Source organism: Macaca nemestrina, chromosome 11 (genome assembly GCF_043159975.1).
Source record: "Macaca nemestrina isolate mMacNem1 chromosome 11, mMacNem.hap1, whole genome shotgun sequence".
NCBI lineage: Eukaryota > Metazoa > Chordata > Mammalia > Primates > Cercopithecidae > Macaca > Macaca nemestrina.
In genome coordinates this window covers 49,294,575-49,309,311 of record NC_092135.1, presented here as the reverse complement: position 1 = coordinate 49,309,311, position 14,737 = coordinate 49,294,575, and the positions used below count along the sequence as shown (strand labels likewise).

At 43.2% G+C, this 14,737-nt stretch overlaps 1 protein-coding gene across 7 annotated transcripts in view; it reads right to left on the bottom strand.

The window, feature by feature from the left end:
• Window positions 1–3,525, bottom strand: part of LOC105492666 (replication timing regulatory factor 1) — an 82,206-nt gene extending 78,681 nt beyond the window's left edge. For 4 of the 7 annotated variants that reach the window (XR_003020661.2, XR_003020660.2, XM_024796273.2 and 1 more), the window contains exons 1-2: window positions 2,878–3,104; window positions 2,062–2,140 (exon numbers count right to left, since the gene is read on the bottom strand). Coding sequence is in view for 5 of the 7 variants with exons in the window: in XM_024796273.2 (XP_024652041.2) it covers window positions 2,062–2,140; window positions 2,878–2,981 (183 nt within the window). In the remaining 2 variants the exon portion in view is untranslated. Of the gene's footprint in view, window positions 1–2,061; window positions 2,141–2,877; window positions 3,105–3,151 lie in introns of those variants that run through there. The other 3 variants (XM_011759908.3, XM_011759907.3, XM_071072762.1) reach the window with 3 other exon arrangements.
• Between the last annotated feature and the right edge of the window lie 11,212 nt (window positions 3,526–14,737).

Sequence of the window (14,737 nt, the reverse complement as noted above, 5' to 3'; positions counted from 1 at the left end):
ACTCTGAAAGAATTCAATTATCCTTTCATTGCTTAAAATTGCTATTGTCCTATTATCAACCTTCCACGTGTATCCAAATAATTTCAGGTACAAATCCTATTTACAAACAATGCAACTTGACTCAAAATGTATGCAATAAGACTGGGCCCAGTGGCCAACCAACATGGAGAAACCCCGTCCCTACTAAAAATACGAAAAAAAATTAGCCGGGCATGGTGGCGCATGCCTGTAATCCCAGCTACTTGGGAGGCTGAGGCAGAAGAACAGCTTGAACCCGGGAGGTGTTCAAGCCACTGCACTCCAGCCTGGGCAACAAGAGCAAAACTCTGTCCCCCGCCAAAAAAAAAAAAAAAAACCAAAAAAAAAGTATGCAATAGAGTTCCTGATCCTATAAATGCTCAATATACGAAAGTGCATGTCTTTACATCGAATTACAACAATGTGGAATATGACAATAAAGAAAATGGAATAAACACCGATATTAAGTAACTAGCACACAATAAAGTTTCTGCTTACACAAAAAAAGTTGATGACTATGACAACACCAAGAGTAGGCAGTATCTCTGTTAATACTTAGCCAAAAATCACGTTAAAATGTACAGTACGTGTCTGGATGAAACACTTGTTTAAAGGCACACAGCTGGGCACGGTGGCTCACACCTGTAATCCCAGCACTTTGGGAGGCCCAAGACGGGCGGATCACCTGAAGTCAGGAGTTCAAGACCAACCTGGTCAACATGATGAAACCCCGTCTCTACTAAAAATATTAGCCAGACGTGGTGAGGGCATGCCTGTAATCCCAGCTACTCAGGAGGCTGAGGCAGGAAAATCACTTGAACATGGGAGACAGAGGTTGCAGTGAGCTGAGATTGTGAAACTGCACTCCGGCATGGGTGACAGAGCAAGATCTGCCTGAAACAAACAAAAAGCATAAAAGTTGGGCATGGTGGCACCTACTTGTAATCTCAGTTACTAAGGAGGCTGAGGTGGGAGGATCGTTTGGACCCAGGAGTTCGAGACTGGCTTAGGCAACCTATCAAGATCCCCACCTCAATAATTAAAAACAAAAATAAAAGCACAAGAACAAGGTCATAATAAAACCACAAAATATTTTTTAAAAAAGGAACAAGGTCATAAAAATAAGAACTCAAAGAAACATTGGAGATAAAGTTCAACTTTTTCATTCTAAAAACAAGAAAATTTAAAATATGTTGAGGATGGTCAGGAAGCCACTGAGTAGGCAAGTGAAGACACGAACACAGCTCCATATGTATGATGTCAAACATCATTTCCCTAAAGCAAAAAAGATAACAGTTGTAGCAAAAACTGAGGGTGAATGAGGAAAAAGAAATTAATGCTACCTACAGAGTAGACCAAAGACAACTGTAATTTTAAAATCACTTACTTAGATGTAGATTCCCAAAGGAAAGAAAACAGGTTAATCTCTGATCACTGCTTTCAAGAGCACAAACTCAGATTCAAGTGCCCTTAGGCAACTTAGGCAAATTAAATTAATTTCTTCACCTGCAAAGTGATCATTAAGAAATAATCTCATGGAACTATGGAGAGTTAAGTGATAAAGCATGTAAGGTAATTAAGAAAGTACCTGAGAAGCTTTAAGTAACAATAAAGAGTATTATAATCAGTATTACTACTGTTATATTTTAGATTCAAAGCTTTTGAGTCAACCGGCAAAACTTTTAAAAACCACCAAAAGTGTCTCAGCAAGGTGGCTCACGCCTGTAATCCCAACACTTTGGGAGGCCGAGGAAGGAGGATCGCCTGAGGTCGGGAGTTCGAGACCAGCCTGACCAATATGGAGAAACCTCTTCTCTACTAAAAATAAACAATTAGCCGGGGTGGTGACAGATGCCTGTAATCCCAGCTATTCAGGAGGCTGAGGCAGGAGAATCGCTTGAACCTGAAAGGCGGAGGTTTCAGTGAGCCAAGGCCGAGCCACTGCACTCTCTGGCAACAAGAGCGAAACTCCACCGCAAAACAACAACAACAAAAAAAACAAACTACCAAAAGTGAAAAACTATTTAACAAACAGATACATACCTTTAAAACTTTGTACAGCCGAGGAAGCTTTTTCTCGATTTCTATAATTACTTCTTTTCCTTCTTCTCCAGTCATACGACTTAAAAAGCAGGAAGAACACAAGTTTAGGTAGTTGACAGGGGAAAAAAAAAAAACTCCCTAAAATACATGCACCACCTTTTTAAAAATTACTTTCTAACTCTTGTAAATGAATTAACCCAGTAGGTAAAGTCCTTAAAGGCATATAGAATATATAATGCAATATATATCAGAAGTGAAAGTAGAAAACTCTTCAGAATAACATTTTACATACGTTACACGCAAGTTGTGATAGCCTGACTCCAAAAAGACAGAACGGGGATCCCTATCCCTAATTACTAACGATTTACTAAGCCTTTACAAAAGGTTTTACAAAAGTTTAGTACATTTCTATGAAAATTACTTTGAAGCATTTTGCAATTAATAAAAATCAGTTTATGGCTGTTAAAAAAAAAACAACTCTGGGTAGCCACATTTTCCCAACACATCGGAGGTTTACACTGAAAACCCCTCCTCCAACAACTACTTCCAAGCGAAACTTTTAAAAATCCCTCGCTTGCAAAACACGTGCAAGCTCCCTCGTTCCAAACACACACCTCAAGCGCACCAGCAGCAGTACCCGGGAACGTCACCTAGGATACATCTCCCCCGCCCCACAACGCGTCCGCGACTCGGGTGTCCTCACATTTGCCAGACTTCTAGAACTCATATTCATTCTACGCGCCCCTCCCAACCACCTTCTTTCTCCCCAGTCTAGAGCGCTCCCCCCACCCAGCAACGCCCCGTGGCGGACCTCACCTGGTCAGACTCAGGTAAGCGTCAGTCTGCCCTCCATGGGAGGCAGAAGGGTCTTCCAAAGTCTCCAACAGCGGCGCGAGGGGGCTCTGACCCCTGGCCGTCATGTCGGCCACCCTGAGGCCCGAACCGGAAGAGGAGAAAATCCAGTGACCGATGGAAACAGCCCCGCGGCGGCCGTGTGAGTCCAGCCCTCACACCCGCACGCCCGCCCCGGCCTCACAGCCACGCCGCGTCTACACCCCAGGCCTCCGAAGCACCAAACCCCAGCGCGAACCTCCTCCGGCGCCCGGCACCAGGAACCTGAGGCCACGCCACATTCGGGCCTGGGCCCGCTCCCGCCACCACTTTCCCGGGCAGCTTTCAACAGAGGGAGGAGATCGGCAGAGGGCGGGAGAAGCCCGGGGAACGAGGCATCTCGCCGCGAGGGGGCGGAGGGTGGGCAGACTAAGGGCTCCCCGCGGCCTATCACTGTGACCCCGATATTTATCCCACCTAGGAAGATCAGGACAGGGTCCTCTCCGCCTCTGCCCCGCAGCACCCGGACGCTGCCAGAGCTCGACTGTCCCTGCTCCGGCTGTTTACTCACGCGTGCGGCGCTCTCCCTCCTAGACCAAGATGGCGGCGGGGCGGGCCCAGGAGTGCGCGGGAGTAGGTTAGGCCTGGCGGGAGAAGTTCGAGCCAATCCAACAGTCAGCGGCGCACCTGAGTTATCGATCGCATCGCTTCCCTGCCCAGCTGCCGTGTCTCGCCCCGCTGGTCAGCATCAGGTGGTGGTGTTTTGCCTAAGGCGAGAGACTTGAAATTCAAAATGTGACTTAATTGCGCACACTCACTAGACTGAACTTAGTAGACCTTTAGACTAAGTGTTCAAACTCAAAGTCCAGTGCTTGTTGAAGTTTTAGCTACAAATCAGTTAGCAAAAGGAGATAACGTACTGTTAGGTTTAAGACTAAGAGCTGGCCGGGCGCAGTAGCTCACACCTGTAATCCAAGCACTTTGGGAGGCCGAGGTGGGCGGGTCACCTGAGGTCAGGAGTTCGAGACCAGCCTGGCCAACACATGGTGAAACCGCGTCTCTACTTAAAAAAAAAATACAAAAATTAGCTGGGTGTGGTGGCGCACGCCTGTAGTCCCAGCCACTTGGAAAGCAGAGGCAGAAGAATCGCTTGAACCCGGGAGGCGGAGGTTGCAGTGAGCCGAGATCATGCCACTGCACTCCAGCCTGAGCGACAGAGTAAGATTAAGACTCCGTCTCTCAAAAAAAAAAGAAGAGGCCGGGCGCGGTGGCTCAAGCCTGTAATCTCAGCACTTTGGGAGGCCGAGACGGGCGGATCACGAGGTCAGGAGATCGAGACCATCCTGGCTAACACGGTGAAACCCCGTCTCTATTAGAATACAAAAAAAATTAGCCGGGCGTGGTGGCGGGCGCCTGTAGTCCCAGCTACTTGGGAGGCTGAGGCAGGAGAATGGCGTGAACCCGGGAGGCGGGGCTTGCAGTGAGCTGAGATCCGGCCACTGCACTCCAGCCTGGGCAACAGAGCCAGACTCCGTCTCGAAAAAAAAAAAAAAGAAGAAGAAGAAAAGAGCTGTATCTCAAGAAGGTCTAGATTCCAGCTCTGGTTCCACGTGACTTTAGCAAGTTAATTAACCTATGCCTCAATTTCCTCCTCCATAAAACAGGGCTTTTAATAGGTGAAGTGAGAAAAGGTTGGAGAGGCCAATGGTTCTCAAGTCTTAAGCGTACATAACAATGGCCTGGGGATATTCGTTATTAAACTGCAGCTTCCTGGGCCCCACCTTTATGCATTGTAATTCAGTAGATTTAGGTAGCTCCCGAGGATGTGCATTCTTCTCTTAGGCCCCTGGGGGGTTGAAGGGTGGGATTTGGCCCGGGCTTCTTCCCTAGAGACACGTCGGTAAACACAATGACAGTCATTTATCCTTACTGTTAATATGCTGCTCCTCTTTTCTTTTTCTTTTTTTTTTACTTTTCTTTTCTTTTTTTTTTTTTTGAGACGGAGCCTCCTTCTTTCGCCCATGCTGGAGTGCAGTGGGCTATCTAGGCTCACTGCAACCTCTGCCTCCAGGGTTCAAGGGAGTCTCTGCCTCAGCCTCCGGTGCAGCTGGGATTACAGACGCCCGCCACCACACCCAGCTAATTTTTGTATTTTTAGTAGAGACGGGGTTACACCATTTTGGCCGTGCTGGTCTCGAACTCCTGACCTCGTGATCCGCACGCCTCGGCCTCCCAAAGTGCTGGGATTACAGACTTGAGCCACCGTGCCGGGCTGTATGTGGTTTTTTTATTGTCTGCCTCTACCCATTAGAATATAAATTCTGTGAGAACAGGGATTTTGCTTTTTTTTTTTCCCCCCATAATTTCCCGTTTATAATTAAAGGACTGGGGGGGGGGGTCATGTTGCTTGTATTTCTTTCATATGTATGGTTCTTTGATCTTCCAAAAATGTTATGTTTTAAATTTTATTATTTTTAAAGACAAGGCCTTGCTCTGTTGCCTGGGCTGGAGTGCAATTGGTGGTGTGATCATGATTTACTGCAGCCCTGAATTTCTTGGGTTCAGATGATCCTCCTGCCTCAGCCTTATAAGTAGCTCAAAAATGTTATGTAAGATTTTATCGTTGTCATTCCTGTGCCTAAAATACTCTGGCCATTCCCATCAGCAACAGGATGGATTTCAAAACTTTTGACATAACATGCAAGCCTACCATGATTGGGCCACTGCTCGTTCTTCATCTCCAGATTACTCCCACTTCATCAGATTCTGAAGTTTGCTAAGATCTCCAGCTTCTCTGTGTCTTTGAAGACTTTTATTTACAGCATGTATTTAGAATATTAATTACCTTCTTCAAGAGTAATAAATAAGAGTCAGGTGGTTCACACCTATAATCCCAACACTTTGCAAGGCTGAGGCAAGTGGATCACCTGAGGTCAGTTCAAGATCAGCCTGGCTGATATGGTGAAACCCATTCTCTACTAAAAATACAAAAATCAGCCGGGTGTGGTGGTGCATGCCTGTAATCCTAGCTACTCAGGAGGCTGAGGCAGGAGAATCGCTTGAACCTGGGAGGCAGATTCAAGCCAAGATTGCGCCACTGCATTCCAGCCTGGGCAACAGAGTGAGACTCTGTCTTAAAAAAAAAAAAAAAAGAGTCGACTAAAATCACACCTTTTTGTGAAATCTTTCCCTCATCTACTATCCAAACACACACATTCTCTTCATGGAGAATTAAATGCTCCTGCCTCCCTGCTATCATGCTATTGATCTGATAAAATGAGTATCTCATTAATTTATTGTTGTTTGGTTATAGGTGTTTGAGTGCAGTGGCAGTGGCAGAGTTGACAGGTAGCCTGAGGGGGATTAGTTCCATCTGTAATCTCATCTCATAAGTGCCCCTCCCTGGTATTTGACATTTTCTCCATCTGATCTAGAGTGCTAAGGGATTACAGAATGAAAACAAATACCCTTCCCCACCCAGACCCCTCTTCACACAGCCTTACAACTTGGTTGCTACCCCAAAACTTCTCTTTTATAGAAATTTCATATAAATTTCTATAGAAATGTTTATAGCTACCCTCCTGGATCTGCTACCTTTGGGCAATAAATTCATAGTACCTAGCACTCAATAAATATAATCTGAAATAATCTGTTCATATATTAATTCATCCATCCTTTCATCCATTCATCCAACTAATACACAATTTCTATCTTTCCCTCTCTAAATCCTACATCTCTTCTCCCCAGATCATCTTCCCTTTCTAGATGAAAAGCCTTATATCTGCAATCCAATATTCCTTTCTAACGTCCTCATTCATGTTTTTTTGTTTTGTTTTGTTTTGTTTTGAGACAGAGACTTGCTCTGTCACCCAGGCTGGAATGCAGTGGTGCAGACATGGCTTACTGCAGCCTCTACCTCCTGGGCTCAAGTGATCCTCCCACCTCAGCCTCCTAAGTAGCTGGGACTACAGGTATGCACCACCATGCCTGGCTAATGTTTATTTTTTGTAGAGATGAGGTCTTGCTATGTCACCCAGACTGGTCTCAAACTCCTGGGATCAAGCAATTCTCCCATCTTAACCTTTCAAAGTGCTGAGATTATAGTTGTGAACCTCCATGCCCAGCCACATTAAGCACACATTACTCAGCAAACATGAAGCCTATAATCTATATCTATCAATGACTCCTTTCTCTTACTTGTCCCCAGTGGTCCTAATGATTCTCCCTTCTCAATAATTCTTAGATCTACCCACCAATGTGTATCTAAGAATCTCAATTTATAGCCTAAATATACCTAAACATATTATTTCAGGGCTAGAACATTGCTTTTTTTTTTTTTTTTTAAGTTTTTATTGAGTGTCTGGTACCATACATGCATTATCTTTCTTTTTTTTTTTTCTCTCTTTTCAAGACAAGAGTCTCGCTCTGTTGCCCAGGCTGGAGTGCAGTGATGCAATCTCAGCTCACTGCAACCTCAAATGTTGCAGTGTTGAAGTGATTCTCATGCCTCAGCCACCCAAATAGCTGGAATTTCAGGTGTGCACCACCATACCCAGCTAATGTTTGTATTTTTATCAGAGATGGGGTTTCATCATGTTGACCAGGCTGATCTGGAACACTTGACTTCAAGTGATCCACCCGCGTTGGCCTCCCAAACTGTTGGGATTACAGGCGAGAGCCACCACACCCAGTCCATACAAGCATTATCTCATTTATTTCTCACAACAGTTCTAAGATGAATTACTTTCCTGGATTTACAAATAAGCCATGTAAAGCTTAAAGAGTAAATAAAAACAGAGAACTTTAACCTAGCCATGTGTAAAAACAAGTCTACTTAAACTACTTTCATTCATTAAAATGTAGTGAGCTCTACCCTGCACAAGGCACTATGGTAAAGTGGCTTTCATGATAGATTTATTACTGAATCTTGTAAGAAAAATAAAGTGTAAAGTCCTATGGGAGCCCACTACGTAAAGGGCTCATATAGTAATTCATTTAGTAAAATCAAGTATTCATCTGTAATCCAAATTATTGTAGTAAATGCAATGACCTCAGCTTTGGATCAAAGAAATGAGTGTTTAAATACTCGCTGTGCCACTGTGTGACTTGAGGTCCTCCAGAAAAATGCTCAAAATTACCACATCTTCATCAATAAAATTAGAAGAATATACTTACATCAAAGTTCAATGCCTAGCACAAATCTTGGCACATAATAGACATTTAATAAGCATTTATTAAGTGAATACATGAATACATTGTATTAATTTAAAATTTCTTAATTCTGTTCTAAAATATAATTAGTTTAATTCTTATCATTTAAAAATTGTGCAGAATTATATAAAAATCAACTGAATGCCGGGCACAGTGGCTCATGCTTGTACTCTCAGCACTTTGGGAGGCCAAGGTGGGCAGATCACGAGGTCAGGGGATTGGGACCATCCTGGCCAATATGGTGTAGTGGCAAGTGCCTGTAATCCCAGCTACTTGGGAGGCTGAGGCATGAGAATTGCTTGAACCCGAGAGGCAGAGGTTGCAGTGAGCTGAGATCACGCCACTGCACTCCAGTCTGGTCGACAGAGCGAGACTCCGCCTCAAAAAAAAAAAAAAAAAAAAAGATATGGATTAAAGACTTAAACATAAGACCTGAAACTGTAAAACTACTAGAAAAAAAAAACAATGGAAAAACTTCTTGACATTGGTCTGGGTCTGGGCAATGATTTTTTGGATTTCACTCCAAAAGCCTAGACAACAAACGCAAAAATAGACAAATGGGATTACATCAAACTATAAAGCTTCTGCTCAGCAAAGGAAATAATCAGCAGAGTAAAGAGACAACCTATGGAATGGGAGAATGTATTGCAAACCACACATCTGGTAAGGGTCAATATCCAAAATTTTTAAGGAACTCAAATAACTCAGTAGCAAGAAAACATGACGTGATTCAAAAATGGGCAAAGGACCTAAATAGACATTTCTCAAAAGAAGACATACAAGTGTTGAACAGTTATATGAAAACATTTTCAACATTGATAATCATTCAGGAAAAGCAAATCAAAACCACAATGAGATATCACCTCACACCTGTCAGAATGACTATTATCCAAAAGACAGGAGATAACAGATGTTGGTGAGTATGTGGAGAAAAGGGAAATGTTGAGCACTGTTGGTGAGAATGTAAATTAGTACAGCCATTATGGGAAACTAAAGGGTCCTCAGAAAACTAAAAATAGCGTTACCATATGATCTAGCAACCCCATTGCTGGGTATTTACCCAAAAGGCTTGAACTCATCAGTATATCTCTTCATCAGTATGTAGATGAGATGTCTGCCATCCTCTGTGCATTGCAGCACTATTCACAATAGTTAAATTATGGAATCAACCAGTGTCCATCAATAGATGAATGGATAAATAAAATGGAATATTATTCATTCTACACAATGAAATATTATTCAGTCTTTAAAAAGCAGGAAACTGTTTGATTTGTGACAACTTGAATGAAGTTGGTGAACAATAGGCTAAGTGAAATAAGTCGAGCACAGTGACTCATGCCTGTAATCCCAGCACTTTGGGAGGCCGAGGCAGGTGGATCACCTGAGGTCAGGAGTTTGAGACCAGCCTGGGCAACATGGTGAAACTCCATCTCTAATCTTTTTTTTTTTTTTTGAGACAGAGTCTCTCTCTGTTGCCCAGGTTGGAGTGTAGTGGCGTGATCTCGGCTCACTGCAAGCTCTGCCTCCTGGGTTCACGCCATTCTCCTGCCTCAGCCTCCTGAGTAGCTGGAACTACAGGCGCCCACCACCATGCCCAGCTAATTTTTTGTATTTTTAATAGAGACGGGGTTTCACCATGTTAGCCAGGATGGTCTTGATCTCCTTACCTCGTGATCCCCCCACCTCAGCCTCCCAAAGTGCTTGGATTACAGGCATGAGCCACCACACCTGGCCTCCATCTCTAATCTCTACTAAAAATACAAAGATTAGCTGGGCATGGTGGCACGCACCTATAACCCCAGCTACTTGGGAGGCTGAGGCAGGAGAATCACTTGAACACGGGAGGCAGAGGTTGCAGTGAGCCAAGGCAGTGCAACTGCAGTCCAGCCTGGGCAACAGAGTGAGACTCTGTCTAAAACAAACAACAACAACAACAAAAGTAATATATGAAAAAACATTTTTATGATTATTTCATCCAATCACTAGTTCATATATAATGAATATACATAGCTAATAACATGCCTTATGACTAGCATGAAATTTTCTATCCTTACTTAAATTTCACAGTGTCATCAAATTTTATTAACTGGCCAGGCATGGTGGTTCACGCCTGTAATCTCAGCACTTTGGGAGGCTGAGGCAGGCGAATGATTTGAGGTCAGGAGTTCCAGATCTGCTTGTCCAGCATGGTGAAACCCCGTCTCTACTAAAAACACAAAAATATGCCGGGCACAATGACGCACGCCTGTAATCCCAGCACTTTGGGAGGCCAAGGAGGGCGGATCACCTGAGATCAAGAGCTCAAGACCAGCCTGGCCAACATGGTGAAACCCCATTTCTACAAAAACACAAAAATTAGCTGGGCATGATGGCGGGTGCCTGTAATCCCAGCTACTCAGGAGGCTGAGGTGGGAGAATGGCTTGAACCCAGGAGGCAGAGGTTGCAGTGAGCTGAGATCACACCATCGCACTCCAGCCTGGGCGAGTGACAGAGCAAGACTCCATCTCAATAAATAAATACACAAAAATTATCTGGGCATTGTGGAGCACACCTCTAGTCCCAGCCACTCAGGAGGCTGAGGCAGGAGAATCGCTTGAACCCAGGAGGCAGAGGTTGCAGAGCTGAGATGGTGCCACTGCACTCCAGCCTGGGCAACAGAACGAGACACCATCTCATACAATACAAAATAAATAAATAAAAATAAATAATATTACTTAGGCACGGTGGTTCATGCCTGTAATCCCACCACTTTGAGAAGCTGAGGTGGGCAGATTGCTTGAGTTCAAGAGTTCAAGACCAGACTGGCCAACATGGTGAAACCCCATCTTGTCTCTACTAAAAATACAAAAATTAGCCGGGTGTGGTGGCCAGTGCCTGTAATTCCAGCTACTTGGGAGGCTGAGGCAGAGAATTGTTTGAACCTGGGAAGTGAAGGATGCAGTGAGCTGAGCTCATGCCACTGCACTCCAGCCTGGACAACAGAGTGAGACTCTGTCTGAAAAGAAAAAAAAATTTAATAAATTGTATTAACCAAGGAGACCTTTAATCCTTTAACAGACCAAAGGCCTTATGTAGACAAACAGTTTCATTCTTTCCATTGAGTTGGGCAGGGAGTTCCTATCATTTATGGCCAAACTACTTTTTAGGTGTGAAAATTGAGTCCTCTTGTGTTTATAGTGTAATGACTAAACCTGGAGCTTGATTGAGGTTTGAATCCTGGCTCTACCACTTGTTAGCTATGGGACTAATGTGTGACTCTGGCAAGTTGCTTGACCTCTTATGCCCCAGTTTCCATTCTGTAAAATGGGGGTAGTTGTACTAACCTCATAGGCTTGTGAAGAGTGTGTAAGTTAATACGTACATGGAATTCGCTAAGAACAATGAGTGGGCATGTGCTATAAATCTTCAGGAAAGTGTTAGCCATTCAAACATTGTTTCTTGGATTTAAATAGAACAACACATTTCAAAACCACGAATCCTTCTAAATAAAGAAGCATTTTTCAGGCCGGGTGCAGTGACTCACGCCTGTAATCCCAGCACTTTGGGAGGTTGAGGCAGGCAGATCACAAGCTCAGGAGTTCGAGACCAGCCTGGCCAACATGGTGAAACCCTGTCTCTACTAAAAATACAAAAATTAGCCGGGTATGGTGGCGGGCACCTGTAATCGCAGCTACTCCGGAGGCTGAGGCAGGAGAATCGCTTGAACCCAGGAGGTAGAGGTTGCAGTGAACCGAGATGGCACCACTGCACTCCACCCTGGACGACAGAGCGGGACTCTATCTAAAAAATAAATAAATAAAAATTAAAAAAATAATAAAGAAGCACTTTTCCATTGAAATGGGTTTCCTAGACCACATTAAAAATATGGGACACTCATGCCTGTAATCCCAGCACTTTGGGAGGCTGAGTCGGAAGGATTGCTCAAGCCCAGGAGTTTGAGACTAGCCTGGACAACATAACAATACCCTGTCTTTTTTTTTGAGATGAAGTCTTGCTCTGAAGTCCAGGATAGAGTGCAGTGGCATGATCTCAGTTCACTGCAACCTCTGCCTCCTGGGTTCAAGCGATTCTCCTGACTCAGCCTCCCAAGTAGCTGGGATTACAGGCACGTACCACCATGCCTGGATAATTTTTGTATTTTTAGTAGAGACAGGGTTTCACCATGTTGGTCTTGAACTCCTGACCTCAGATGATAGGCCCACCTTGGCCTCCCAAAGTGCTGGGATTACAGGTGTGAGCCACCATGCCTGGCCTTCCCTGTCTCTTAAGAAAAGGGACTACAACCTATCAGTAATAATTTAATGTTATATTTCTGAAAGTGTGGTTCTGGGATCATTGCATCAGAAAATCCCAGGTTAGCTTCTTTGTATGTAAATATCTGGACCATACCTCTAAGGGTAAGCCTACTAATCTACATTTTTGATATGCAGTCTAGATTATTCTTGTCAGCACCAAAGTTTGAGATTCCTACTATGTTCAAGGCACAAATTTTCTATAACTTTGATAAGACAGTTAAATTTATTTGTAATTGGAATACAAATATCAATTTCTAAAAGAACCCAACTATGTATGGTACAAATTCTTTGTCTCCATCTAAAATATATTCATGGAGAGAAAACAAAAATTTTCAGAAGTTCAAGAGCTACAAAAATATTAGAACTGACAACCTTGAGGAGCCAACAGGGAAGCCTAACCCACTGTTATGCTCAGGACTTCTGGAGAAAGAACATAATCTCACGCTTTAGAAAAATGATCCAGTTTGAAGCTGGGTGTGGTGGCAGGCACCTGTAGTCCCAGCTACTCAGGAGACTGAGGTTGGAGGGTCCCTTGACCCCAGGAGTTTGAGGTCAGCCTGAACAACATGAGAAGACCTAATCTCTTTAAGAAAGTAAAATAAAACAAGAAAAGAAAGTGTTTCCAATTTGACTTCATCATCAGGGCTACTCATAGGCAGGATTAATCACTCTCTCTCGATCACTGGATGAAGAAAATATTTCTTAAACTGCCTATTCTAGTAGACTAACATAACCGAAAATTTAAAATCCTCTAACTGTACTGTGGAAAAAACAGAATTTTGACCTAAATTTGTAAGCCTGGTTATCTGCTGTCATATGATATTGGTAGAAATATAAACTAGTGTCTGGGTGCGGTGGCTCACGCCTGTAATCCCTACACTTTGGGAGGCTGAGGCGGGTGGATCACTTGAGGCCAGGAGTTCAAGACGAGCCTGACCAACATGGTGAAACCACATCTCTACTAAAAATATGAAATTAGCCAGACATGTTGGCATATGCCTGAAATCCCAGCTACTCGGGAGGCTGAGGCAGGAGAAACTCTTGAACCTGGAAGTCGGAGTTTGCAGTGAGCCGAGATCGCACCATTGCACTCTAGCCTGGGCAACAGAGCGACACTCCATCTCAAACAGAAAGAAAGAAAGAAGGAGGGAAGGGAAGGGAGGGGAGGGGAGGGGAGGGGAGGACGGAAGGAAAGAAAGGAAGGAAGGAAGGAAGGAAGGAAGGAAGGTAAATTAGCATAGCCTCTACTGTTGAAGGACATTTTGCAGTATTTATCCATTAAAAATTCCCTAAGTCTTTGATGCAAAAATTTCACTTCTAGATGACAATCCTACAGATACACACATTCATGTGCAAAATAAAGTATGCAGATATTTGTTCATTGTAGAATTGTATAATATTAAAAGATTAGAAACAACCAATGAGGGCATGTTAAGTAGATTATGGAACATCTACGCTGTGTAATACTTTGCAGCTATTTATGTACAGTACTAATATACACCAATATCCAAAATATATTTAATGAAAAAAATGTTCACTAAGAGGAACCAGAGATTCACAGAGAACTGGCCAATTCCAGGTCTGAGGCTGAGAAAGTAAAAAGTGCTTAGAAAATTATGGGAACGTGTTAAAATGACTCAGGGGCCAGCCAGAAGGACTCCCACTGGCCTAATCTGGAACAATGAATTATAACCCATTGATTGAAAAAAGAGCCCATACAGATACTAAAAATGTGCAGATAAAGAAAGGAAGGAGAAGGAATGTCACAGCTAGGAAATCACCATTTTGCAGTGATGACGGTAATAACTGATCCAGGCAATAATCAGTAGGTGTTAAAACCATTGAGTAAAACTTTAATGAAGAGCAGTTTTAAAATATCCCTCCATGATGTATTTTTTTTAAGAAGAAGAAACAGTAACTTCACAGTGGAGACACCTAATGAATATCACCAAAACTGGTAAAAGCTGATACCACTGAGATTCCCTGATGTGATTCACTGAGGAAACAACATCACTTCTACCTTCATAACCTAAATCTATCCATGAAGAAGCAGAAAAATCCATATTGAAGGATGTTCTGTAAACAGAAAACAAAAAAAAGCCCAACACAAAAGTGGCCTGTACTCTTCAAATGACAATGTCATAAAAGACAAAAGACAAAGGAAAACAGAACTGTTTCAGAATAAAGAAGACTCAACAGTCATGATAACCAAATTCAATGCGTGATTGTGGATTGGAAACAACACGTTTTGTTTAAAGGAGTTGTGAAATTTAAAAAAAGACTAAATTTTCTACATTTGATAATTATGCTGTGGTTATGTAAGAAAATCAGAGTAAGA